This window comes from Chrysemys picta, chromosome 8, assembly GCF_011386835.1.
Source record: "Chrysemys picta bellii isolate R12L10 chromosome 8, ASM1138683v2, whole genome shotgun sequence".
Lineage (NCBI taxonomy): Eukaryota > Metazoa > Chordata > Testudines > Emydidae > Chrysemys > Chrysemys picta.
In genome coordinates this window covers 92,764,054-92,791,546 of record NC_088798.1, presented here as the reverse complement: position 1 = coordinate 92,791,546, position 27,493 = coordinate 92,764,054, and the positions used below count along the sequence as shown (strand labels likewise).

The 27,493-nt window shown below is 44.0% G+C and overlaps 1 protein-coding gene across 5 annotated transcripts in view; it reads right to left on the bottom strand.

Annotated features, from left to right (window-relative positions):
* The window catches only part of PPP2R2B (protein phosphatase 2 regulatory subunit Bbeta), a 243,761-nt gene that overhangs the window by 25,557 nt on the left and 190,711 nt on the right, over positions 1-27,493 (bottom strand). For all 5 annotated transcript variants that reach the window (XM_042850852.2, XM_065554960.1, XM_042850853.2 and 2 more), the window contains one exon: positions 2,277-2,454. In XM_042850852.2, coding sequence (XP_042706786.1) covers positions 2,277-2,454 — 178 coding nt within the window. The remainder of the gene's footprint in view (positions 1-2,276; positions 2,455-27,493) is intronic.

The window sequence follows — 27,493 nt, the reverse complement described above, 5'->3', positions numbered from 1 at the left end:
GAAAGCACTATACAAGTATCAGTGATTATCATCATCCCTGTTGTTATTATTTCTGATGTGGCTGTTATAGGGGTGACTGGCACGGTCTCATTTGTATGTCTGCAACTGGCAACCTGTCACACACTACAGTTTATAATGAAAACTACACTATTAATATTTCCTCTCCTTATTTCCCCCAAGGCATCTGTCTTCTAAATCACCTAAGGAAACTCCCCTCCCCCACTTACACCCTGCAGGCAAAATTCAACATGTCACCCAAACTGGAAAGCAGCAGCTTGTAATGATGCCCAGCTGAGCGGTGTTCAATCTTATGGCTCTTGGAATCAGACAAAACAGCATAGTGGTTAAAAAAAAAAAAAAAAAGAGAGAGAGAGAGAGATTGAGACTTTCTCAGTGCCAGCTGCTATGGTAACATTTTGCATCCACAGCAAGAGCAACAGAAATAAAAAGAAAAAGGAGGTCTTGGCACTTACATTTACACACTGTCCAGACTGACACACACGAATTATAACCATAACACGGCACCAATAGCAGCTGGTATTTAGGTAGCACCTTTTATCTGAGGAGCTCAGAGCACTTTACAGACATTGAAAACCAATAATGGCCTCCCAACACTTAGGGCAGGGCTATACTTAACAAGCTGCAGCGGCACAGCTGTAGTGCTTCACTGAAGATGGCACTACACCCACGGAAGAACTTCTTCTGTCAGCCTAGTTGATCCACCTCTGCAAGAGGCAGTGGCTAAGTTGACAGAAGAGGCCCTCCCATCACCACAGCACTATCTACACCAGATGTGAGGTCAGTATAACTCTTGCACTCAGGGGTGCGCATTTTTCATACCTAGAAGCAACATAGGTATACCAACGTAAGTTTGTAGTGTAGACCTGGCCTGAGTAAACTCTGCACCCACCCACATATGTGGGACCAGATGGGTGTATCAATAAAGAACCTGCATTATCTTCTCTTACCACTAGAACTGATGCATACTAGCACAGGTCACCGAGTGAGAGAAGCTGGCACTACTGCTTTCCTGCCAGTAGATAAAGCTGTCAACCCTCTCTGAACAGTGGGCATTGTCCAGGGTTCTCTGCTTGGTGTCCCTTTCTGGATCCCTTGCTTTGACCCTGTGACCTGGACCCCCATCCCTGCTTTTCATTTGTTTTCCCTTGTGATCTGATGACGCCTGGGTTGTGGCTCTGACCTCACCTGAGGGGTGGGCCTTCCATTGCTTTGGTGAGCTCCCCTCTCTCCTCTCCCCCACATATCAGATAGTTATCAGACAGGCCACCCCTTTTTACTCTGGGGCTCTCTGCTCAGTGTTCAGCATTTCTGTCCCCACTCCTGGCCTTACCCCTTTGTTTACTTTCTCCCCCTTAATTGTCCTCTGTATCTTTGTGGCCCCTTCCCTCTCCCCATGAGGGAAATGCCATTGTACTTTCAGGGTCCCCTACAGAGGTCAAGTAGGTTCACCCTTTTCACCAGTACTAAATTCACATCAGAAAAACAACAGCAGCTGCTTTCATGTCACGTCTAAGCCAGAGAACCAGACTAACCCTACACTAGTGTGAAATACAGACAAACCTTGGAGGCACATATTGTATAGGGCCAAGCCTGGAGGTCCTCGCTCAGTTTATAGGTGGATAGAATTCCCACAGAAGCAAGGAACGAGGCTGCCTTTGGAATTCTCTCTCCTTGGAGGAGTCTCAGAATACAAGTCTAGCAACGTTCGTGATACATTGCAAGATATGTGTATTCCATTTAACTGTTCATGAACAGTTTGTTGTGTTCCTGCTTTACACTTTAATCTCTGTATGAAAAAAAACCTACTGACGTAGGGTAACTGAATGGGGTAATCTGCAGTAATAAAAACAGAATTAAAATTATTATTATTATTAACATCCGGTTGTAAAGCAAATCAGAATGGGCTAAATCCTGAAGACCTCGCTCAGTTCTTATTCAATCCTTCCTTAGGCAAAACTTCCATGGGCTTCATTGGAAATTTTGCCTGAATAAGGAATGAATAAAACCTGCATAAGGAACTCAGCATCTGACTGACTGTGTATACACAATCATGCACAAATAACAAGATATTTGTCTAATGGTTAAAGAGAAAACCTAATTCAAATATAAGAAGGATTTGTAGACAATGCAAAAGAAATCCTCCAAAAGATGTAAACTCAAGGTTCAGATGAGCTCATTCTTCTAACGTCTGGGTTCTACAAGAACCTCTCCTAATTGGACAATAACTCCAGCCGGATTTATGAATCAAAGGATACTAAAACTTTGATTGGTTATTTCAAAGTTCCATAAGTTTATCCTCAGGTCGTCAGCTGACATGTAGGTTTCATAGTCACTATTTACGGATATGGAGTTGATGTGATATGTGTGCGCATTGGCAAATACTCTTCGGGGTGTGGCCTCCACCATTAGATCCATGGGCCTTAGTACAGGGACCTGGCAATAGAAGGAACAAAAGCAAGGCGTTAGGAGAACAAAATAGTTTCAGCATTAAAAGCGATCTCATTGCAACTTCCAGATCAGTACACTCAGCTAATATTCAAACAATCTCACCTACAGCTGAGTTAATCCAGGGCACCGTACATTTTATGGGGAGACCGGATTGTTCAGTGACATGAATTAGTTTTTGCCTCTAGGCTGATTTTTGCCTCTAGAAATGAATCTGATCTAGATCAGGGCTGTCTGATAGTTCCCATCTGATGATTGTTTGGTGGTCTCAGTCTAGTTCTTAGTGGACAATTGTGTGCATCACATAAACCACCAATTCAACAGGCACTAACTGGCACTCTTGTGTTATCTTTAGTCCCCATGGATTTAATCCTGCCCTTTTCACGAACACAAATTCATTTAAGCCCCTCGTCCCTCACAATTTTATACATTAATATATGCATTAATATATGCAATAGAAAGACTGAACAGTAGGAAAAACAGATGTAGAAATCCCTTATATTTGGAGGCAAGGTATTGTTAGGTTTGGGCACAGCACTGAAAGTCAGGAACCCTTGAGTTCTAATCCCCACTCTGGCAATGATTCTCTCTTTGGCCTTAGTCAAGTTATTTAACCTTTCTGCCTCAGTTTCTCCATTTGAAAAATTGAGATATTAATACTTACTAATTAACAGGGTCATTGTGATGATTAATTAATGTTTTGAACACCAAAGGTCTAGCATAACTGCTAAGTTTTTTGTTTTGTTTTTTTTTGTTTTTTGGGGTTTTTTTTTTAGAAAATTGTATCTACATACAGTACTTGGAACAGCACATTAAGGCTCCAATCCTGCTATCAAATCCACGTGGATGGACTCCTGCCCTGCAGTTCTGTACTGGCACAGGGGCCCATCTGTACAGACGTGTTTGCAGGCTCAGAGCTCCCAATATTAACATTTTCTTCCAAACTACTGCTAGATTGCTGCTAAAGCCAAGCACTTATTCTTATTGCAAAATGCAAATACACAGAAAGGCAAAAAATAAAGTCACTGTAGATATTTTTGTTATTGGTTGACTAAACCTTCCCTTCCTCCGATCAGCAATTCCTTTATTCTTTGTTATTAAAATTTAATATTTTTTATTAAAGGAAACCCACGTCAGCATAGATTCTTGCCCCTCTCCGTACTCTATGGTAAAATAATGGAATTGGGAGATGGGAAGAGAGAGGAAAATAGAAAGAACATTGGAGCAGATGGGGAAAAAACTAACTGATCTACTTTTCCTTATATGTTTATTAACCATAACCCACGTAAGCCATCAATGGATGAATAGATACAGTCAAAAACTGTGTACGCAAAGAAGTACATAAGTAATATATTTAGACATAACACTCTTAAAGCAACTTAATACAATAGAAAGGTGTCAGTCTATGCTTCCTTTTGCCAATAACCCATTCCCTCAAGCTACTTCATTACTGTGTGTATTATCTGCATGCTGCCCAAAGAGATTTCCCATGGCTGCTGAGGTGGGGATAGGGGTATGACAGCCAGGATCAAGTGACACTAGAACATAGGAACTGCCAGCTCAGAGCCTGAGCTTAATGTGATGAGCCTGCTTTCTAATTCAGCCTGACATATTCAATGATGCATCATTTGCTGTTGAAGGACTTTGCTCAGCCATCTGGGGACATAGTCTAGCATTTTGCCCAGAGACTGCAGGAAGCAGGCTGTCATTCAGACTGTCAGAATCATGATGGTTTGCAAAGGTACAGAGTTCAACTGTTACACCAGACTCTGGAAACAAAAGTAAATAAATAAATAAAAGGCTTTGGCATAAGATTTCACTCAACACAACACTGATATGCAGTACAGCCACGTCTCGACTGTCATGCCACCCGCCCAAGCCACACACGTGTTCCTATCCCCAAGCCTGCAGTAATCACTGCAATACCAGCGTTGGTAGGTATAGGTCTATTTTATATTGCAGCTTTTTGCAAAGAAATCAGTTTTCTTGCACCCCGAGAGTGAAGTTAACAGTATCCTCAGGTAATGAACATCTCAGTTTTCTAGTACAGAACCAAATTCAGTTTTTACTCAGGGTATGTCTACACTAAAAAACCCCGTAAGTCGACCTATATTACAGCCACTGCAGTACTTACTGTGGTGGTACACGTCCACACTACCCTCCTTGGGTTGGTGATGCGTGTCCTCATCAGGAGCGCTTCCACTGACCTAAGAGGGGCAGTGTGGGGAGCTGAGAGCCTGTTCTCTCAGCTCTGCTGGTAGCTCCCTGCTGGGAGCCTGGCTGCCTCACAGGCTCCTGGGAAGCTGCTCCCCACCCCTCAGCTCCCCATTCCCCAGTGGGAGCAGGGGCAGAGGGGGGGAGAGGGAGACCCGCCCAGGGCTTCTCGCCTCCCTATTTCCTGCTGGGAGTGGGGGGAAAGCAGCCTGGGGCTTCTTGACGCTGGGGAGCGGGTTCCAGCCATCTGGGCTCCTTGCCCTGGCTCCCAACCAGGAGCAGGGTCCAGCCGCCCAGGCTCCTTGCCCCGACTCCCAGCCAGGAGTCCAGCTGCACAGCTCTCCAGGGGCAGAGGGGGAAGCTGGGCTCTAGCTGCCTGGCTTTCTTGTCAATTTCACGTCTCTGCTGGAGCCGTGAAATTGACAAGAGCGCTAACAACTGATGCAAGTAATAGTGTCTACACAGACACTGCATCGCCTCAACTACACCAACACAAGCCCTACGCCTCTCGTGGAGGTGGAGATACGTTGTCAGTGTGGTAGGGCACTTACATCTTCAGGAGTAAGGTTGACTAACATAATTAGGTCAACGTAAGCTGCCTCATGTCGACCTAACTATGTACTGTAGACCTTCAGCAGGCTGTTGTTAAGGTCTTGATGTACCGTAGTGACTATTACATTTTGTGTAAGGGATACACGGTCTGACAGACAGGACGAAGGCAGTTTTTTCAGCTGTTACAACTGCAAGAATCTGCATCTGAACAGGCAAAGGTGTAACTGCCCATGCACATGTCATTCGAACACAGTTACTTGGCTTGTAGGTGCAATTGTAGGCTTCTGGTTGAGGTGAGCCAGCACTTGAATCTGATCCTCTTCCAAATCTGGTGTAGGATTTGGCTCCCTGAACTCGAGCCCACCCATAAGATTTTGGTTTGCAGAAAGAGCTAAACCCCATTCAGGATGTTGATGGAGAACAGCTGGCAGGCTTCGTGAGCTGAATGATCTGAAACTGAACCTAACCTTGATTCGATCTCAAACCTACTTCCCAGCCTGGTCCTAATCTGGAGCTGGATCCAAACACGTTCTCCCTGGCCATGTCTAGTTTCTGGAGGCAAAGATGGTACACGTGCATATTTCAGGGTACTTAGTTGTGTCTGCCATTGAAAATTTCGCCCATAGTTTTTGGCTCACTGAGCCAGGGCTTTAGCTGGCATAGGGGAGTTCCCAGTGGACAATGAGGCTGCATAGCTTCCGTCCCCACAGCTACTGGCATAGGTAGTATGTCAACTGTGGGAGGGAAATGGCTGGAGTTTATTGCACTCCTGCTATCCCCAAATGGAATATGGGCCATATGGGACTGTTGCCAGCTGGCACATGTTATAATGGCCCCCAGGCTATTCTACTCTGGGATGATGCAGAGAATCAGGGAATTGTAACTGGTTGTTGGTTCTCAACCTCTCCTTTTATACTCTCCTGGGCTACTCTAGGTTAATACATTTGGGGGAAGGGAGCCACCCTTTGCATACCGCTCCTTTAGGCGCAGACACAGCTGCAGTGCTATTCTGCTCTCCTTGGGGTTCCCACAACCCGAGAATGGAGCTACCAGATCTACGCTCTCCTCCCTCCTCTGCAATGCAGCACGCAAGCAAAGGAAGTGGTGTTCTTGGGGTACCAGAAGCAGCACTGGGAGGTAATGGCTATACTGCTTCTTCATAGCAACAGAGCTGATTCAAGTACTTCAGCTAAAAATATCACACAGGGCATGGATGTGGGAATGGGCTTTCAATTTAGAATCAAATCCACATTTTCTTCTTAATACACTGTCCTTAAGGGCCACTGGTTTGACATCAGTGCTCTAGATGGTGGTACTTAGAAGGCAGTGAGAGAGAGAGCCTCCTCAGAAGAGCAACACAAGCATTCATTATAGCTTATGAACATTTACATATTTTGCACAAATGACAAAGAAAAGAAATACGTGCAAGTGTGCATGTATCAACAGCAAACTGTCCTATCTTCTCAATTGGAATGCTCAGAATGTCAGTACTGCAACCCCTAGACTTGGAATTTGCATCCGAAGACATTTTGCACAATGAAATGGTGAATTTTCTCTTTCCATCATCATTTGTGTTCAAATATTTATTTGAAAATAAAGTCTGTATGCCCTTTGTTATCAATGGAGATAAAGCAAAGAAAAGGGATTCTTGGATTTTTCAAAAGTGGAAGTGGGCTGTTTGTTTTAGCGAGGAAGCAGGTGCAGAATCGAAGTCATTTGATTTGGGGAGTCCTAGGAAAAATAATAGCAAACCACTAACCAAAGAATCACAGATGGAAAAGATCTTCTGTCTAGTCCACCCCAGGGCTGATGCAGGTTTGTTCTCAGCTATATATTTTCTAATACGCTGTCTAGTCAAGGTTTCAAAGGTTTCAAGCAATACAGCTTCCAACAGTCCCCTTGGGAGACTACTCTACAGTCTAACAGACCTCCTCATTACAATTCTGCTTAACATACAACAAATGGAGAAAAATGATGGTCTAACTTAACACCACTGCAAACTACTCTGCATTCTACAAAGGTCTGCTACGCTGCATCACACATTGAAAAAGAGCATCAGAGTTACCAGAAATTAATGCATGAGGCAATGAATTTGCTCAGAATTGCAGCACTTAGCAAGTGTTAAATGAAACTCGCTAATAAAATGACAGGTCACTTGGTAGCAATTAAAACTTTTGTTTTTTTAAGCATACAGCCTTCCTGTTGGTTGGTTTAAGAAGAGCCTAACTCCTACTAGTATTATCATGACAATCTTGAACAATATAGAAAACTCCTAAATGCATTCCTTATTCAATTACTGAACTAACCCGAAGGGCAATATCTGGTATTATATATACCCATTATTAAAGGGTAATTCAGTGTAACAAACCGAATCAAGTACATACAAAGGCTGTCACATAAAATAAACCAGTAACAAATTAAATTACTTTCTGTTTTTAGAAGGGAGAACGCCAGTCCTTTTTCATTTAAAAAAAATATGTCTTAATTTTCCTTTTGGATTTTAGAGAAAGGACCCCCCCAGCACACGGAGCTGATCAGACTCATTTGATACCCGCACCACATTCAATCTTTTTCTCCTTGTCTAAAGAAGGCTTCTCCTTTCCTGAGTTAATGAAGCACTAATCCTCTCTTGAGCTGTAAAATTCGTTTTCTCCATGGTTCAGTGGCGGATATGGTTCAAAAAGCAAGGGAGACAGCCTGCCTTGGCCCCTTCTCACACATCAGAATTGCATTTCTTTCTTCCAGATTCAGTCTACTATCAAAAAGATCACAGCAGAGTTAATCCGATCAGCGTAATTGTCATTGTTTTGTTAGTTCCTTCCTTCGTTCTCATCAGGTTTCTCCTGTTTTGCGTAGGTGGTATAATGACGTGCACATTCTACTCCACTCTTGGAGAAAGGCATTGTTTTTTCTATCTTTTGTGAGGGTGGACATAGCGCGACTGGAATCGCTTCCATGAGTAACTTCGTATCTCTCACTCTCCTCCCCTGCAGCGTTGCCAAATTTTGAGTCAATAATTGGTCATCATCATCTTAAATCTCCAGTTTCAGGAGTCACATGAATACATGAAAGTTCAAAAACCAAAATGCCTACGTGTTGGCATGAAATATCTCAGAATTCTTAAGTCAATCACATGATCAGAGAACAGGTGTGATTGACAATACTGTGACAAAGGCCCAGGAGGAGAGGCACCAAACATTTATCCATGGAAGAAACTTAAAATGCTGCAGGATTTCTTTTTCCAGGGTAAACATCTCTCTTTCTGTAACTTCCATAACAGAATTCTTTATCTTAACCATAAAAATGAGCACATATCCAAATTATGTGGAACACAGGGATTTTGGGGTTAGAATGAATAAGGGTGTGAACTCTGCACTGGCACAAAAAGAGTTCTGGGACCCTGAAAGAGCGAGTAACCCCACTGACTGCACCTGGGACGGGGGTGGCCAGGTGAAGGGGTGGACTCAAAAAGAGGAGAGAGCAGCTCAGTGGAGAGGAAGAGACCTGTGGGGTGATGAGAGATGACAGCCTGCCTGAAACCCTGGGAAGGTAAAGAACTGTGGGTTGTAAGTGCTTTGGAGGATAGGATTAAGATTCAAAATGATCAAGATAAACTAGAGAAATGGTCTGAAGTAAATAGGATGAAATTCAATAAGGACAAATGCAAAGTACTCCACTTGGGAAGGAACAATCAGTTGCACACATACAAAATCGGAAATGACTGCCTAGGAAGGAGTACTGAGGAAAGGGATCTGGGGGTCACAGTCTACTAAATATGAGTCAACAGTGTAACACTATTGCAAAAAAAGCAAACATCATGCTGGGATGTTTTAGCAGGAGTGTTGTAAGCAAGACACGAGAAGTAATTCTTCTGCTTTACTCTGCTCTGGTTAGGCCTCAGCTGGAGTATTGTGTCCAGTTCTGGGTGCCACTTTTCAGGAAAGATGTGGACAAATTGGAGAAAGTCTGGAGAAGAGCATCAAAAATGACTAAAGTTCTAGAAAACATGACCTAGGAGGGAAGATTGAAAAAATTGGATTTGTTTAAACTGGAAAAGAGAAGACTAGGGGACATGATAACAGTTTTCAAGTACATAAAAGGTTGTTACAAGGAGGAGGGAGAAAAATTGTTCTCGTTAACCTCTGAGGATAGGATAAGAAGCCATGGGCTTAAATTACAGCAAGGGAGGTTTCGGTTGGACATTAGGAAAAACTTCTGAACTGTCAGGGTGGTTAAGCACTGGAATAATTGCCTAGTGAGGCTGTGGAATCTCTATCACTGAGTGCAGGGGACTGGACTAGATGTTCTCTTGAGGTCCCTTCCAGTTCTAGGATTCTAGGATTCCCCATGCCTTGCTCTATCTCCCCATAAAGTAATTTCAGTACCCACTAGCCAGGGTAGTTTGCCTTGTTTCTTAAATGCATTTGATGCTGGGCAACACTTTTCTTTAATTGGGAAGTCCTATGTGAACACAGTGATGCTCATGGGCTCAGATCTGCCTCTGAAATGGAAATCAATTATTTAGAATCTTTAAAACAATGAGGAGGAGCACTAGTTCCCTTATGGGAGCAAATCCAAAATGGCAATGGTGGGCTGGTGGCTTGCCTCTGGCCAATCCATTTTAACGCTATGTGGGTGTTTGAAAAACTCAGTGGTTTGCAAAAGGCCTTCCAGTCATTGTGGCAAATTTACAAAACTGCAGGAGACCTAAAAACTGCCTGGCTCATGTGCTTTGTGTAAGCAATCTGGTGGGCTAAGTCACGAACAATGAATTGCCTGGTCCATCTCACGTATTTTAAGCGAACAAAAACTTGGGCCTTATTGTAGAAAAATACAAGTCAGAGGATGGAAAAGGGTGGGATATTTCCCAGGGAATGCCTTGCTGCTAAATGATGAACTAGCAATCGGCTGAGCCCTCAAGGGTTAACACATTGTTGTTAATATAACCTCACACTCTACAAAGCAGCATGAATGAATGAAGGGAGGGGAGACAGCATGGCAGACAGAAACACACAGTGTGTGTGAGAGAGAGTCATGTGAATTGCCCCTTTAAGTATGCTGACCCCACTATAAGTACACTGCCTTTATAAACAACTCAGCAAGTTGAGACAGCAGCTCCTGCCAGCAAGCTCCCTCCGAGCTGAGCCCTGTCGTGTGTCCCCCTCCCCATGGAAATGGGGTAAGCAGGGGGCAGGGGGACACCCTGACATTAGCCCCCCCCCACCTCCCCTGCACAGCAAGCAGGAGGCTCCAGAGAGCAGCTCTAAGGCAGAAGGCAGGAGCAGCACATGGCAGTGGGGGGAGGGACAACTGAACTGCCGGCAATTGATAGCCTGCTGGGTGGCTGCAGCACAGGGAACTTAGGGGAGCGGCGAGCTGATAGAGGGGCTGCTGGTCCACCCTGGTTCCAAGCCCCCACCAGTTAGCTCCAACGGGCTGCTCTTCCTCCAAGCAGTGGACAAAGCAGGCGGCTGCCAAACGACATTATAAGGGAGCATTGTGCAACTTTAAACGAGCATGTTCCCTAATTGATCAGCAACGAAACAACGTTAACCGGGATGACTTTAAGTGAGGAGTTACTGTATAAAGGAATAAATCACACTACAAGAGAAATCACAAAGGAAACGGCACCATTATATAAATAAATAAATAAAAGAGCGGATCTGTCACATTTGTGAGAAGTGAAATGGTTTGATATTTCACTTCCATTCTTTTGCTATTTTCTATGGAATGAAAGACGGCCCTTGCTGACAAAGAAGCCATTGCCTCCCTGGAAACAGTCGTGAATGTGTGACAGTTTCTGATTGGCTTCAGGCTGTAGTCTCAAGAGAAGACAGGGTGGTCTAGTACTTAGGACACTGAACTGGGAGTCAGGACATCTGCATTCTAGTCCCAGCTCTGTCACTGTCCTGCTGTGTGACCATGGGCAAGTCACTTCACCTCTCTGTGCTTCCGTTTCCCTTCCTACCCATTGGTTGTACATTTAGACTAGAGTATAAGCTTACTATGCATTTGTACGGTGTGTAGCACAAGGGGGTCCCAATCTTGGTTGGGATTTCTAAGTGCAGCGGTAATACAAACAACACTCATCCACTGGAACATGCAACTCTTCTGCTTTTTACTAAATTCACAAATCTTCATGAAAAATGTGACTGTTCCTTGGTGAAGTTTGCTGAACCGGTATAAATTATGGGGTATGCTGATCACATTGGTAGACGGGTGATTTTAAAACCTTTCCCAGACATGAAGACAAGCTCTGTGTGGCTCGAAAACTTGTCTCTCTCACCAACCGAAGTTGGTCTCATAAAATCTATTTACTCACCCACCTTGTCTCTCTGATTTTAAAAGTGACAGACTTCTAAATATTTGGGTTATTTATTTATGTTGGCAGAAGGTGAGATTCTGCTCTCAGTGATACCAGCGTCAACCTAGATTAACTTCATGGAAAATCTTGTAATGCAATGGGGTAACTGGATTTACACCAATAACTGAGCATAATCTGGTTCACCATGGTAGCCATTTAAAAAAATTAATACACAATATAGCCACTTCATTTAGGTAGCCATCTGGCCAATGGCTACCAAACCTCCTCATCTGAGCTGAGGTAATACACTTAAAACAGGTAATAACTGCAAGGAAATAATGCAGCATCTCTGACAGCACTGAGTAATAACAGTAATGTTCACTTCTTAGTGACATCTACTGCAGTCAACTTTGTATGTATAATAGTGCTTACCTGTGAAGTAATCTATGATACTGAAAATGAGTCAGATCTGAAACCATTATTTTGTTTAATAATTACACTGGATTAACTTGGATATGTGAGGGCAGCTCCCACTCAGCCAGTATATGCTGCTAGTCACCATGTGAAAATGAAAAGTAAGCCTATGAATTTTAGTGGGTTTACTCCAGAATTACACCTGTGTTACCAAGAGCAGAATTTAGCCCATGACTGCAACAGGAACCTAGCCTGCAAGTGAGGGCAAAATCTGGCCCCGTGAAATTAGCAACACTGAAGTTCCCTTTTGTAATGCACGCTAAACCTAACCTTTTATTTAAAACAAAAAAAATATCTAGTCAGATGGCAGCACTAGTTCTTTGGAGCCAAACCCTGAGAGGTGCTGACCATACTCCATCAACGGCACACCTCTGTGCATTTGGTCCTTGATTTTTATTTTGTAATTCCAAAAGGCACATTCTGTGCTGTCAGCAGCAGAAATAATGGGCCGAAGCAGCCTGGGGATTCATATTTTGCAGACAGAATACGCATCAAAGACTATTTTCATGGCAGACTTACAATTTCACGCTCTCTATGACTTTGTCTTATTGAGCCTTTCTCGTGAAGTGAGAAAAGACACCTTTCCGTGTGAAGATAAACTTGCTATCTAATTACCAGTCCATGTTGCCTATAATTCTGCTGGTTTCATCTGTTTTCCCTAGACATTTCCATCCCCTCTAAACATTACATTTACACTAATGCTATTTCTTCTGTCATTTATTACTTTGGATTTTTTCATGTAATCAAACGCAAGGACAGAGACATCCTAACACATCAAATATTCTTAGGTTTGTCAGGGAGCAGAGATCCTGCGCTGAATTAAACTATGCTGGGCTGTCCCAGGAGGACATGGGTCACGCTATGGGAGCGGTGAGATGTTCAGCAGGCTTAGGAATTCTGCTAAGGGAACAGCTACAGTGAAACTCAATCATACAGGCCACTGCAAACTCCATGAACTGAAAGTGGCCTTACTGGGCCCATTCTTTTGAGGTGTGGTGCTTTAGCAAGAAATTGATGGGAGTGCGGATTGAGGGCCCAGTCCTCTGAGGAGCTGGATGCTGGAGCGGAGGCTGCTCAGCCCCTGGCAGAATCAGGAGCGGAGTATGGAGTGCAAAACTGTTCACAGCAACCTGAGAATGCACAAAAAGGACAAAAATCTCTTCTCTGAAGAGCTGGCAAACCAAAGGCCCGACTGGGTGCCAAGCAGTGAGCAGACCAGAACAAGGCAGTGAGCAAAGCGTCCAGGGCCAGTTTCCAACATTTTTGATGTCACATGGTCTCCCAATGGAGCATGGGTGAGCTCTCATCATTAAATAGAAGAGACAAATCCCTCTGCCAACATACAAAATGGGTAAAACAAAAACAAAAAAAGAAATAGGAGAAAGAGGGTGAAGCCAGGATATCAGTACCTGCCTCTCAATTTACAACATGTTATCAAATACTCAGACATAAGGTACCAATTTCCTAACATTTAATCTTTCATATTATGTTTAAAATAAAGGAGCCAGGAAATCTAAATTTCCATTCCTGGCTCTGCCACTGACTCACTCTGTGCTCTTGGCCAAGTCAATGCATCTCTCTGCCTCGGTTTCCCCATCTATAAAATGGGGATAATGATTCCTACCCACCTCACCTGGGTGCTAGGTGAATTAAATTTACTTCATGCTCTGAAGATGCATTAGTCTTCCGCTTATGGATAGGGGCTGGAAGAAATTCAGATTTAGATAAATTTTAATAGAACTTGTTCTCATTTCAAACTGGCCACCTGAGCCTGGATGATAGACGAGAGTCTTTTGATATGCTCTTTACTCTCTATCAGACGGTAGCCACAGTAGCGGTGCACACAATAAAGATGGTAAAGCCGATGCCGCCGAGCAGAAGAGGGAGTATGTTTGCTTTAATGAATGTGCTTAGCGCTTCTTGACAGACCTGCCAGCAGGAGTCCTGTTGAGCTTTTCAATTACCATTTCACTATAGAGAAGACTCCTGGCACACCAAATCGCTCCGGCACCAGCACGCAGGCAGGTATTCAGAGCACACCCACAGCTAATGGAATCAAAAGAAAAAATAAAGCAATATTTCATTGTTTGCTAAGATCCAGCCTCCTGCGATACAGCCTAATACTCCATCGCAGCAACAGTATAATATGCTGTGGGTGGTGGGGAGGAGGATGGGTGTGCGGTAGAAAGGCTAGGTAGGCAGATTGGCACACTGCTCGCATGCCCTATGCAGGCTCCGAAAGCTCCCACTCTTGCTTTTAGTCTGGGTTCTCTGGGGTGCTCTCTGAACAGAGTGAAAAGGATTATTTTCTTTATGTCATCGCTGTATTACACCTACACAGAAACATAAACCCCAGCAGGGAACAGAACTGGAACTGTGCTTGGAAAAATGTTTCATACAGAATGAAGCTACTATCCCCTCTCCCTTTGGGCAAGGTACCACCGACACCACTATCCTGATGGCTCCACCTGAGTGAATGCTTCTAGTGAGTGAGGTTTAATGCAGTTAGCAGAGTGCCGGCCATGCTCTGGACAGGACCTTTACCACTGAGCATCCTTCATACCCTGAGGTTATTTTCTGTAGCTCTAAACTTCCACGCCAGCCCCAGAGCTAGACTGCTGGTGCTCTCAGGCAGGTGCACAATGGTTGGGCGAGAGAGCCCTTTCCACACTGCACACACCTGCTGAAGGGAGCCAGCATCATGCTTGTGTTTGTGCTCTCTGGGAACGATCCTGCATTATGGAAGCCAATGGGAGCACTGCCATTGATTTCCATGAATGAAGGATCAGGGCCTCTGACATAAGGGGGCAGCCAGACTGGTGCAGTTAAAGGTGCCCAATACGTCAAACAGAGGAGGAATGGGCAGTTAGGGCCCGCTCCTGGCACCACTCCCTTGTGCCTCCCTTCCTCTCTCCAGCACTGGGGGAGCTCAAGCTACTCCACATTAAAGTGTGTCATAGTTACCATCTGTCTTCCCCAGGCAGAATGCCTTAAGCAATTACTGCTTGGGCACTACACTTCCCTTCCCTCACCCCATACAGTGCTCCAAGGCCTCTCACATGCCAGCCGAGCTCCTGAGGTGCCTTGAAGAGAAGCTTTCACTAAGAGCTGCTCACCCTCACGCATTTTCAAAGGTTTCTTCCCCTTTGGTTCACTGTTCTTTGACCCTCATGTTTCCTTTCCCTTTGTTGCTGCTGCTGCTGCTTTGACTTTATGCACTATCGAAGCCTTATTTACATCCGCTGGATATTTCTACTCTCAGCATCTGCCTTCATCCCACATATAGGGTAAAACCCCGCTCATGTTATTTACACAAGCAGTCTCCCTGAAGACAGTTAACAGGATTTGGCCCATAAACACTGCTCTTAATCAATGTCACCCCACATACACTTTTTCTGCTCAATGCGTTCCCCCCTGTGCCTAAAGAATTCTCCTGCTCAATGGTCTGTTCCACTTGGACACAGTCCCTATTTCCCCACGTCTCCTGTTTTGTCCCTGGCGACACTGCATCACGCAGGCCTGAAGTTCTCACGGCCTTAACAGGAGCTGGCCAGAAAGTAAAAAACATCCTGATTCATGAATAAAAGCATCAAGTTTGGTTTGCTGTCATTCATGGGGTCATGTGATTTTTGGCAACTGCCAGGTATTTGTGAAACTGTTTGCGAATGCCAAAAATGTCGTGAATCTTAGTGTGGGAACATTCATTCATTCCAAAATTTCTACCAAAAAGTGCCATATTAGTTTTTCCCTGGTTTAAAAAAAAGTCAGTCATCCAATCAGAGAACAGCAGCAGTACCATGTGACTTAAGGGACCAATCACACAATAAAGACAAACACCTCACAGGCCAAAATGTATTTGTCACAACTACTCAGAAAATACTTATGAATAAAAAAAAAATCACACTCATGGTGATCAGGATCAGTTTGCAAACTACCCTACCTAACAGAGGTTACATTCATAGCAAGTATTATTAAAACAAAACAAAAATATTTCAAACCATTCAGGATTTCTCATTTCCTGTGCACGCTAGCATAATATTTTTTTTAGCTCCGAGTTCTTCTTTAATTATTATAGTTATAGATTATTTTTACTGTATGTTTCTTCAAGTTATGAAATGTGAGAAGTTTACAGCTACCTGGGCTAGAAAATAGAGCATTTTTATTATTTGAGGGTAAAGATCTGGAATTCTCAATCTCAGCTTTATGGACTGCTTAGAATTTCATTCCCCTAAAGGGCATGATTCTTTCAAATGATCTCACTCATATATTTTCCCATCCCAGAAGAGCCAATGTCATTTTAAACCCATCCACCAGATTTATAGTGTTTCTCTCTTCTGATAATCAGGGAGAATTATGCAAAGGCATAGTTGTGTTATCAAACACAAATTCACAGCAATCTAATTCCATTTGATAATTCTCCCTGGCACACTGTTTTTACAGTATGCCTAGACATAGATACCGACAGTGTAATTGCTGTGGAAAAACAGATGAAGAGGAAAATATTCTGGAAGGTCAGTTCTGGTCATCAGTGCTTCAAGCCGAATTTACAAATATTAAAATGGATGGATAATGAGTTTGCATTGGAGAAGAAAGAATCCAGCTCATGACCTGGGCAAATGAGGGGGGAGGAAGGAAAGGGGTGAGCAAAGAGGCAAAATAACCTCCTTTTTTCTTTTCAGCAACCTGAAGAGTCAAACGGCCAGAGATCTAACTAACCCCTACATGCTGCTTCTATGGTCTACTCTTGGTTCAACAAAGGATTAAGACTGGAAGGAAGATATTACAATTTTTATTTTACAAAATTAATTCAGCTGCTAAAAAACACGAAACAACCAGAATCACTCAACTCTCAAACTACAAGTATGGATTGTGGTGTCCTGGTCGAATTCTCAAACATCTTCTACCTGCTGATACCTGAATCCCACCCTTGTGGCTTCAATTTACAAAAGAGTGTAAATAACACTCTTTATTCCTGAGGTAACAGCTAAACAAACAAGCAGCTAAGAATCAGTGACACTGGGGAATGCCGCCACGCCTCCTTTCCTCCAGCCACATCTCTTTGCAAAGTGGCTGTGCCACACCAGAAAATCTGACTTTTTTTTCCTTTATAAACTAACAGTATTTAATGAGCAACAAAAAGTAAGTAAATCCTAAAGAGTGCACTCCATAAGACAAAAGCACAATCCAGATGGTTGGCAGTGGGTTAATAGCAGAATAATGGACTGTCCTCCTTGAGACTGTATGTGTCAGTGCGAGTCTGATACTGTCCCACTAGGGCAGAGGTGGGCAAACTACGGCCCACATCCGGCCTGCGGGACTCTCCTGTCCGGCCCCTGAGCTCCTGGCCCAGGAGGCTGGCCCCCGGTCCCTTCCCCGCAGCCTCAGCTCGCTGTGCCACCGGCACAATGCTCTGCGTGGTGGGGCGCTTGCAGAGCCCGGCCTGACCCGGTGCTCTGTGCTGTGCGATGGCGTGGCTGGCTCCAGCCAGGTGGCACGGCTGCTTGTCCTGGTGCTCTTGGTGGCGGCGGCTGTAGCGCCGCCAGCCACCGGTTCTCCAGGCAGCGCAGTAAGGGGTCGGGGGGGGGGGTTGGATAGAGGGCAGGGGAGTTCGGGGTGGTGGTCAGGGGCGGGGCGGTCGATAGGGGGCAGGATGGTCAGAGGGCAGGGAACAGGGGGGTTGAATGGGGGCAGGGGCCCCGGGGGGAGCAGTCAGGAAGGAGAGGGGGGTGAGATGGGGCAGGGAGGGCAGTCAGGGCAGGGGTTCCGAGGATGGTCAGGGGACAGGGAGGGGTGGATGGGACAGGGGTCCGGGAGGGGGGCATCAGGGAAATAGGGGGGTTGGATGGGGCAGGAGTCCCAGGGGGGCATCAGGGGGCAAGAAGCGGGGGGGGGGGGGAAGAGAGTTGGATAGGGGGCAGGGGGCAGGGGCCAGGCCACTCCTGGCTGTTTGGGGAGGCACAGCCTCCCCTAACTGGCCCTCCATACAATTTCAGAAACCCAATGTGGCCCTCAGGCCAAAAAGTTTGCCTGTCCCTGCACTAGGCCTAAAGAAATGAGACCACCTAAGATTGCATTTTGAGCTCAGCTGAGCATGCAAATACTGCACACTGAACTGTTTTAGAGCAATGTAGGTAACAAGCGCAAATGGGGAAATCTTTTTTTCAATTATTTTTGTTGCAGTGGTTTGACAATGATCTGATCATTTGAAATTGATTAGTTCTGCCACATGCATTTTATAGCACTTCATTATTTTTAAAAAGCCAAACGGTTCAAATTACCCTGTTTGTCATTTAAATGATAATGTTTTTGAGACTAAAAAAAATACAAATCTCTGTGCTGTGGAATAAATACTCTGACACCAGAGACAAAGCCCCAGTGCTGGCAGCATAACAATTTTTATCCACAGCACCATTTTTCTCTCTCCACATTAAACTGCAGATGCTTGAAGTTGCATACAGAACTGTGCATGGTATGAGGAATAAAGTACAAATTCTCCAAGAAACTGTCCCCAGAAGCCAAGGAATTTGCATGCTTTTGCAAGAAGGAAGTGTTATTATATATGAGATTTTACGATAGATTTTGTTGAAGTTAAAAGAATGAAATGATAGGTCTTATTCAGAGATGGCTTCATAACAACAACAAAACGCCTGGGGAGAAAATGCATGTGCTGACCACAGCCATGTAGCAACTTTGACTTTGAGATTAACTAATCGTAAAGGGTCTATTTTCCCATCAATGTGGGTGGATATATGGGCGCAATATATATGAAATAGACTTTCATTCATTTTTTTACGGGGTTTTATTTTAGTGCTCCTGAAAAAAAATGCTGGGCTGAGAGCCCTGGAGACTGAACTCTGTTTTCCACAGAAGAGGGAAAGCACAGATAAATGCAGTTCTTGTGTTCTCTGAACCACAACCCAAAGTGGAGGGATCCCCTCAAAGGATGCAGTGGGAGTTCCACCGATATTCAGACCCTGTTCTCTCTTCTGAGATTGCTAGCAAGCATGCAGACTGTGATGGAGTTTTGTGTTGCAGAAACTTGGCCTTTAGGGACTGCACCAAGACCACCCAACTAAGATCACATGCTACAGATCACTAACTGCTGTGGAAGCAGAGAAAGAACTGAAAGGAAGGGGATGCAATGCATGACAGTTCGTTAGCAAGAGTCAGGCTAACTGTAACCCTAATAACGCGAGATTTGTAGAAGCGAGGAATGTGTGAGGCGAGTGGGAAAGAACTGTGTGAGAAGTTGTTGCGACCTTGTGTAGATAATATGGACTGTAGACTAAGAGTCTACATTAGTGAGCAAAACAAGATATCAGAATGACCTATGTATAAACAAAATGCAGCTGTTGCTCATTATTGTCTGTAACAAAAGGTATAAATGCTTGCTGTAATTGTTTACCTGTTGAGAGACCTGTTTAGCTCTCTCTCTCTATGCAATTGATAGAGAGAAAATAACTTGACTTGCTGTACCCAAACAAAAAGTGAGAACTGTGTTTTTCTCCGACACTGCCATCAGATAGAAATGAAGTTCACTCATTATTATACTGGAGTAGACTACAGAGACCTCAAGCAACAGGTCTCTGTCTCTGGGGGGGAGGGATAGCTCAAGTGGTTTGAACATTGGCCTGCTAAACCCAGGGTTGTGAGTTCAATCCTTGAGGGGGCCACTTAGGGATCTGGGGAAAAATCAGTACTTTGTCCTGCTAGTGAAGGCAGGGGGCTGGACTTGATGACCTTGCAAGATTCCTTCCAGTTCTATGAGATAGGTATATCTCCATAAATTATTTTTTGGGGGGAGGGATAGCTCAGTGGTTTGAGCATTGGCCTACTAAACCCAGGGTTGTGAGTTCAATCCTTGAGGGGGCCACTTAGGGATCTGGGGCAAAAATCTCTCTGGGGATTGGTCCTGCTTTGAGCAGGGGGTTGGACTAGATGACCTCCTGAGGTCCCTTCCAACCCTGATATTCTATGATTCTATGAACAGGCTCCTTATCAAATTAATATCCCCTGACCAGCCAGCTGTTAAGAGCCCAGCCACTGTTAAAACATACTGAGCCAAATTCAAAGACAGAGTTACAAAAATATAAGTGTAGGTTGCTTACAAGGATGTAAATCCAACTTGGGATCCAAGGTGTAGAACATGCAAGATGAGCCAGGTTTAAGCCTTGGGCACAGTGAGACTGGGGGAAGAGAAAAGAATCTGTAATAGGGCAGGGAGCAGTTACAACCACATATGACAGGCATGTGAGGAAAAAAGTTTAAACAACTGCTCACACAAAGGAGACTGCAATGCCGTCTGGAATGCCCGGGTGGGATTCTCAGGGACAAATTCACTCCTGGTGTAACTCCACTAAATAAATGGAATTGCATCTTTGGAGCTCCCTAGGCCACCAGGGGTGGAGAGCGCTTGCAGAGGCACTGGAGGCAGTTATGAGCAATAGCAATCTCTCGGCTCAGTTGAGTGCAACACCAAAGATTCTCCTAAGGGAATCCCATCTAATCATCAGCCAGAATCATGGTGGCCTGGATGAGGGGACTTGAGTGAAGAATGCAGTATACATCCATAGACAGACAGAGGATGAGATGCTCTGTAAGGAGAGAATAAGAAGACATGGCTCTGGCTGCGCAGGAACGCCCTAACAAAGGTACATACATTGAAAAGAGGCTTTTCTTCAAGTGAAGATGCAAGTGAAGCAGAAATGTGCAAGTCACCTCCCCTGCTGGCAGGGGAATATCCATCTCACTGTGACGGAGCAGTCAATAGTCCCGTTTTATTTTAAATCTATTTCTTGTTCACCCATCTCACCCATCTCTCTAGATTAGCCAGACCTGTATTCTCATTGTTTTATTCGAACAGACTTTTGATTTCTACCATGGGCCCCAGAGGATTTCACTAGCAAAAGGGAAGCTTTCTGGCATATTTTAAATGTAGGAAAGGAGATCACATTCCTCCTAGAATAGGAAAACCAAACTGCAGCATCAAGCAGAATGAAACCAAAAGGTTCCATACACTCTTTGTACAGCTGGTTTGTTAGAGAGGCGTCCTGCTCTGGAGAATAACGGGAGTATGGATATAATAAAATAAGAATCATCCTAATTTACCCATGCTATGCTAGCTTTCAGTAGCACCATGCTGCACTCTTTTTTTGAGACAGAACCTGGGAATGAGAGATCTGGTCCAGAGAAAATAAGAATCAACCATGGCCCATCATTTGTAAGGACACTTAATAGGTGTAATAAAAGAATACCCCTCAGAAGGAATGCTGCAACCAGCAAGTCCTTTTGTTTGACACAATGATGCCTTTGCTGTTACTGCTCTTAGATTAGCCGTTCACATACAATTTGGACGGTTAGTAAATGGCAGGGAAATAAATACCACCCTATACCGGAAACCTACTGACCGCTACACTTACCTACATGCCTCCAGCTTCCATCCAGGACACACCACACGATCCATTGTCTACAGCCAAGCTGTAAGATATAACCGCATTTGCTCCATCCCTCGGATAGAGACAAGCACCTACAAGATCTCTATCAAGCATTCTTAAAACTACAATACCCACCTGCTGAAGTGAAAAAACAGATTGACAGAGCCAGACGAGTACCCAGAAGTCACCTCCTACAAGACAGGCCCAACAAAGAAAATAACAGAACACCACTAGCTGTCACCTTCAGCCCCCAACTAAAACCTCTCCAGCGCATCATCAGAGATCTACAACCTATCCTGAAAGATGATCCTTTACTCTCACAGATCTTGGGAGACAGACCTGTCCTCGCTTACAGACAACCCCCCAACCTAAAGCAAATACTCACCAGCAACCACACATCACTGAACAAAACCACTAACCCAGGAACCTATCCTTGTAACAAACCCTGATGCCAACTCTGTCCACATATCTATTCAAGTGACATCATCATAGGACCTAATCACATCAGCCATACCATCAGGGGCTCGTTCACCTGCACATCTACCAATGTGATATATGCCATCATGTGCCAGCAATGCCCCTCTGCCATGTACATTGGCCAAACCGGACAGTCTCTACGCAAAAGAATTAATGGACACAAATCTGACATCAGGAATCAAAATACTCAAAAACCAGTGGGAGAACACTTTAACCTGTCTGGTCATTCAGTGACAGACCTGCGGGTGGCTATATTACAACAGAAAAACTTCAAAAACAGACTCCAACGAGAGACTGCTGAGCTAGAATTGATATGCAAACTAGACACAATCAACTCCGGTTTGAATAAGGACTGGGAATGGCTGAGCCATTACAAACATTGAATCTATCTCCCCTTGTAAGTATTCTCACACTTCTTATCAAACTGTCTGTTCTGGGCTAGCTTGATTATCACTTCAAAAGTTTTTTTTCTCTTAATTAATTGGCCTCTCAGAGTTGGTAAGACAACTCCCACCTGTTTATGCTCTCTGTATGTGTGTATATATATCTCCTCAATATATGTTCCATTCTATATGCATCCGAAGAAGTGGGCTGTAGTCCACGAAAGCTTATGCTCTAATAAATTTGTTAGTCTCTAAGGTGCCACAAGTCCTCCTGTTCTTCTTTTTGCGGATACAGACTAACACGGCTGCTACTCTGAAACCAGGGAAATAAATGACTCAAATTATGACAACAGATGACTCAAAATTATACCAATGGTCACTCATCTCTATCTTCCCTCAGGATGGCAGGCTCTAGTCCCCTCTGCCTTGATCTTGGACAAAATTCTGTTTAAAAGGGGAACTGAAGAATTTTTAACAAGGTTCCACACTGCTAGCCAACCTTAGAATTGTCTTTTATTTTTTTGGCATCATATAGAAAATTGAGGTAGTGATTTATACTTTTCGAGCCTTTTTGACATGTGCTGTATCTTGGGTTTCTTCAAGGCTCAGAAACTAATCGGAAGCTTATCTTTCCCTTTGTGTAATGGCAAGCTGTCAGCTTCCATGACCCTCCAAACAATTTAATAAACGACACCGTTTCACCTCAGAGACAGAATGTCTTGATATTCCGGGTGTTCAGTCAGGGCCAGCCCCTACACGCAGCACATGCTGAAGTGAGACTGATGGCTACCCTTGCTGAACTGATAGGACTTCTTTTATTTCAGTAAATTAAAAATGCCCAGTATCCATCAGGATGGTCCCTTATTTCCACAGAGCACCATTGTGGCAGCTAAGATGCAACTGTTCAGGAGCATCTTCCGTCTCGCTAGCAAAAGCTGAATGAATTACGAAGATGACCCACTGCATCTTCTCGTCACTAGCAGGCTCCACTCCACAGCCAAGTTTCAAATAGGCAATTGTGAGCCGGCAGACCAGGTGCCAGCTCATGCCAAGGCCCCGGGCCTCACTGAACACTGATAAATGCGTAGCTGGAAACCAGTCTGGCTTACCTGTGGGTTAGCATAGTTAAAAAGGATATTAGTGTTATAAGAATGTGTTTAGTGTTTAGACTTGATGAAATGCTTTATATTTGTACCCCATGCTACAAGCTAGTACTTACGAGTTGGCTCTTTAACTGTATTAATGTTTGGTGAGTTACATTGCTTCAGAACAAACAGGAAAAAAAACTTCACCTACTGCAAAATGTTGGATTCCTGCCGAAGGCGTTCTCTCCTGTCCATCAGGAAGGACTACTGAATCCAAATGGGCCATCGTGGAATAAAGACTTTGTTGATTGCTCCCCACACTGACCCATGAAGATGCTAGGTGCAACAGCGCTCATCCCATCATCTTGGATTCTCAGGATGTGGGGATAAAAATTCCTGACCAGAAGGAATTAGGGTTTTATGCTTTCTGGACTCTGAGGGGCAAAGATTTCTAAACATAAGTAAGAGACTCCTAAGCTGCTTGGCTTGGCTTAGCTCCAAGGACATAAAAGAAGCTTCCATCACCTTTTGAACTTAAGATTGTATTTCATTTGGAAAAAGAAATGAGAGTTATTTATTAGTTAATAAACAGTTAGTATGTTACAGGATTGGCTACCAGCATTGCCTTTGGTGTGAGGTTCAAGTTTCAAATTGATCTGGGGTAAGTGATTGGTCCTTTGGGACTGGGAGTAATCTGAATATTTTGTGATCATTGGTGTAAAGTGACCATATAGCACAGAGTCAAGCTTGCCAGGGTGGCAAAATAGATTGGACTGTCCAAGGGGACTATCTGTGACTCCTTGTTAAGGCTGTATAGTGCCTGAGGAGTTTACACTTGTTACTTGGTTGGTGAATTCTAAGTATAGAATTCACAGCCAGTGTGGAGTCTGTGCCCTGTTCTTAACAGTCTGCCCTAAGGTTAGTATGATCTCTTGTGAGTCACTCCAGACAGCGTAACAGCAATATCGTACCATAACTCCATTGCTTACTTCCTTCGGGATCTATTTCCTAATACACACCTCTCTCACATCTTCAGGGTTACTTTATGCTTTTTTCCACCCTTAGGCCTTTATTGATGCGCTATGATTTAGAAGACGGTTCTCATCCAGGATTGGATGAGGTGGTACAAACCAATACAACCAATTTCCTGTCTCCACTTTTATCCAAGATATTACTTTTTGGATATGATCTGAGATCATGTCTCACTGGTTGCAAAGCCATTCATCTGGCAGGTCAGCAGATATTCTGCCAAACAGAAGATTGATCATCTGTTTCTATTGCCTCCCTTCATTTCATTTAAAATCCATGCCTAGACTCTGATTTTTAGACCAGAAGGGAGCATTGTGCTCCATTAGTCTGGCCTCCTGCAAAACACAGGCCCTGCGAAGTCACTCAGAAACTCCTGCACTAAGCTCAATAACTTGTGGTAGGATAGCTTTCTTTGCACGGCTGTCCCACTGAAGGGGAAGTGACCTTGTGTTATCTATGGCATTCATCTTTCCTTGAAATGACTGGCTGATTCTTCCTTTAGAGGTGCAAGAGTCACTTGCACTTCTTCTGAACCTCTAATTGGGGTCAAGCACTCACTTGGATTATTAGACATCCACTCGCAAGACTGGTTTGGATTTTCTGCCAAATCAGCTGACAGGTCACAATACTATAAGTAAGGTAATAAGATTGGGGTTCTGGGCTCCAGTTGAACAAAGATGAACATAGCTTGGATATTGTGGGGGAAAGGCTTTTAATGGCTTGGTCAATGGGAGAATGGAAGAGTTTGCTGAATTAAGCCATTGTGGAACACTCAGTAGAAGTGGACAGCAAGGGGAATGTCTTACAACCCCAAAGTGAAGGGAAACTGAACTGTATCCTGCAAATGTAAAGAGGTGAATAAAAAGTGAGATAAAAAGTGCTTTCAGCCCCATCAAAACCCACACCAACTTAGAGCTGGTCAACATTTTTCTAACTTTCATTTTTCAATGGGAAATATAATTGATTTTTTCCGAAGAATATTCATAATAAATTCATCCTATTTTTCCACTAGCTATAGAACTTGTTGAAAATGTTCAAAACTAGAAAATTTTGTGAGAACAAATGGAAATTGAAGTTTTTATGAAAAATGTCCCCCTTTTCCACCCAGCTGTCTGAAGTTAAACTATCAGCATGAAACTTCACATAAACATTACCATTACAAACCCTCTTGCTTGGAGCAGGCCAAGGAAGATGGTACCAGAGACTCTATGTTAGCCTTTGGGTTTGTCTACACGGCACCGTAGACTGGTCTTTGTGGTGTGAATTGCAGAACACTCTAATGTATAGTGCTCTAACTGCCCCGTGTAGACTCTGCTGTTGCAAACTAAAAGATGCCTAGTTCCTGTCGATGCAGTACAGTTTCATGTTTTTCATTTCCTCATATGCCGTACACTCCCTCATGGGTCATGCACCCTGCTCAATACTCCCTTCTTTTGTTTACCTCTTCCATTCGCAGACGTATGCCCTTTTTTGCACGGCTCACTATGCTTAAACCAGCCTCCCTCTATTTGTGTACCAAGTGACCTCTTGCCTTCAGATTTCTCATGTTGTAGGCTTACTCTCTTCCCTCATCTCCTCTGACTCTCTTCCCACCCTCACTCCTAATCCTCAATCGAGTACTGTGCCAGCACAATTAGAACAAAAGTTCCTTGAGGCAGGGATCTTGTCTATTTCTTTGCTTGCATAGCAGCATATATGCGGACAGGTTAGCGCATTATAAATTAATGATAATGGTAATAATAATAATGAGAGCAATCTGCTGCTGGTTGAATTCCAATTCTAATCTTAACATACACATTTGGGCAAATTATCCATTCCCTGCATCCCTCTCCTCAAGTAAGCACTGTTCACACTAGACTACTTGAGACTGACACTTAACTACTAGCCTCATAACCAGAAAATGATAAAAATTCAAGCTGAAAGAACGATTATGTCTCACCTTTGCCATTCTCTGTGGCCAAAGCAGGACCGCAACCCTACAACACACTCTTAAATGCTTTGAACAGCTATGGTTTAAATTTGTGCAGTGACGGGTTTTCTACTAAATCTACTGAGAGGCTATTCCACAGCTTAATACACCTTGCTCTTAGAAAACGTTCTGAAATATTCTTGCTTCAATTTTCCATGTTTAAATTTCATTCCATGGCAACCCCTTTCCCTACCATCAGAATCATTCCTCCCTAGATTGGGGGGGGGGGGGGGGGAGAGGGGACGGGGGGGAGTTTGATGGGGCTGTAATGGGATGAAATTTAAAGATGGAAAATTTAAGCAGAATACTTCAAAACTTTTTCTACGAGCAAGGGTAATAACCCTGGTATTTGCTGAATGGTAATTGGCCAGTCCTAGTTACACCATTCAATGATCCTGACATTTTCTCTGAGGCCCCAATCCCACAACTCCATCCATGTGGGCAGAGCTTTGCCCCCCCCCTCCCCCCGCCCCGAGTCTCAGTGAAATTCTAGCACTCTGCACGGATGATGGGGTCTACCTGCGCACATCCAGGATCGGGACCGTGGTCAGCTTCAAAACAACAATTAATTAGCCTTCTTGCTAAGGGAATGCACACACATTTTGTATACAAACACACGATCCTCCTAAACAGTTATCTGACTGGCACGCTGAAAAATGCCAGCAGTCTAAGGGTTAACTAGCAAGACACTAACTGCAGCATTTTAAACCAAAAAATGAAATATTACGGCAGCATAAGAAACGCAGCCTGCTGTCTTTTCATCCCCCCCCACCCCCCAACATCAGATAGTCTGTACCACAAAATGAAACCTAGGAGCTGTTTCTGCCCCAGATAATTCCCCCCTCCCCCCAGTTTTGATCATCAAAGGAGACAGAAAGTGTCTAACTGAGCACAGCACCCCAGGGGGATATTTGCAACCTTCTCCTTTCTAGCAGGAAGGATAGTTAAAAGTGGGAAAATTCCTATACTGAAGCTGCAGTTGAAGCTTGATTTGCAGTGTGAGAAGATCAAAGCACACACATTCCCAATTTAACGAGATTTAAGCCCTGGATATTATTTGTGTTAATTATTTCTTGCAAACATCCCATAGCATTGGTACAAATGTA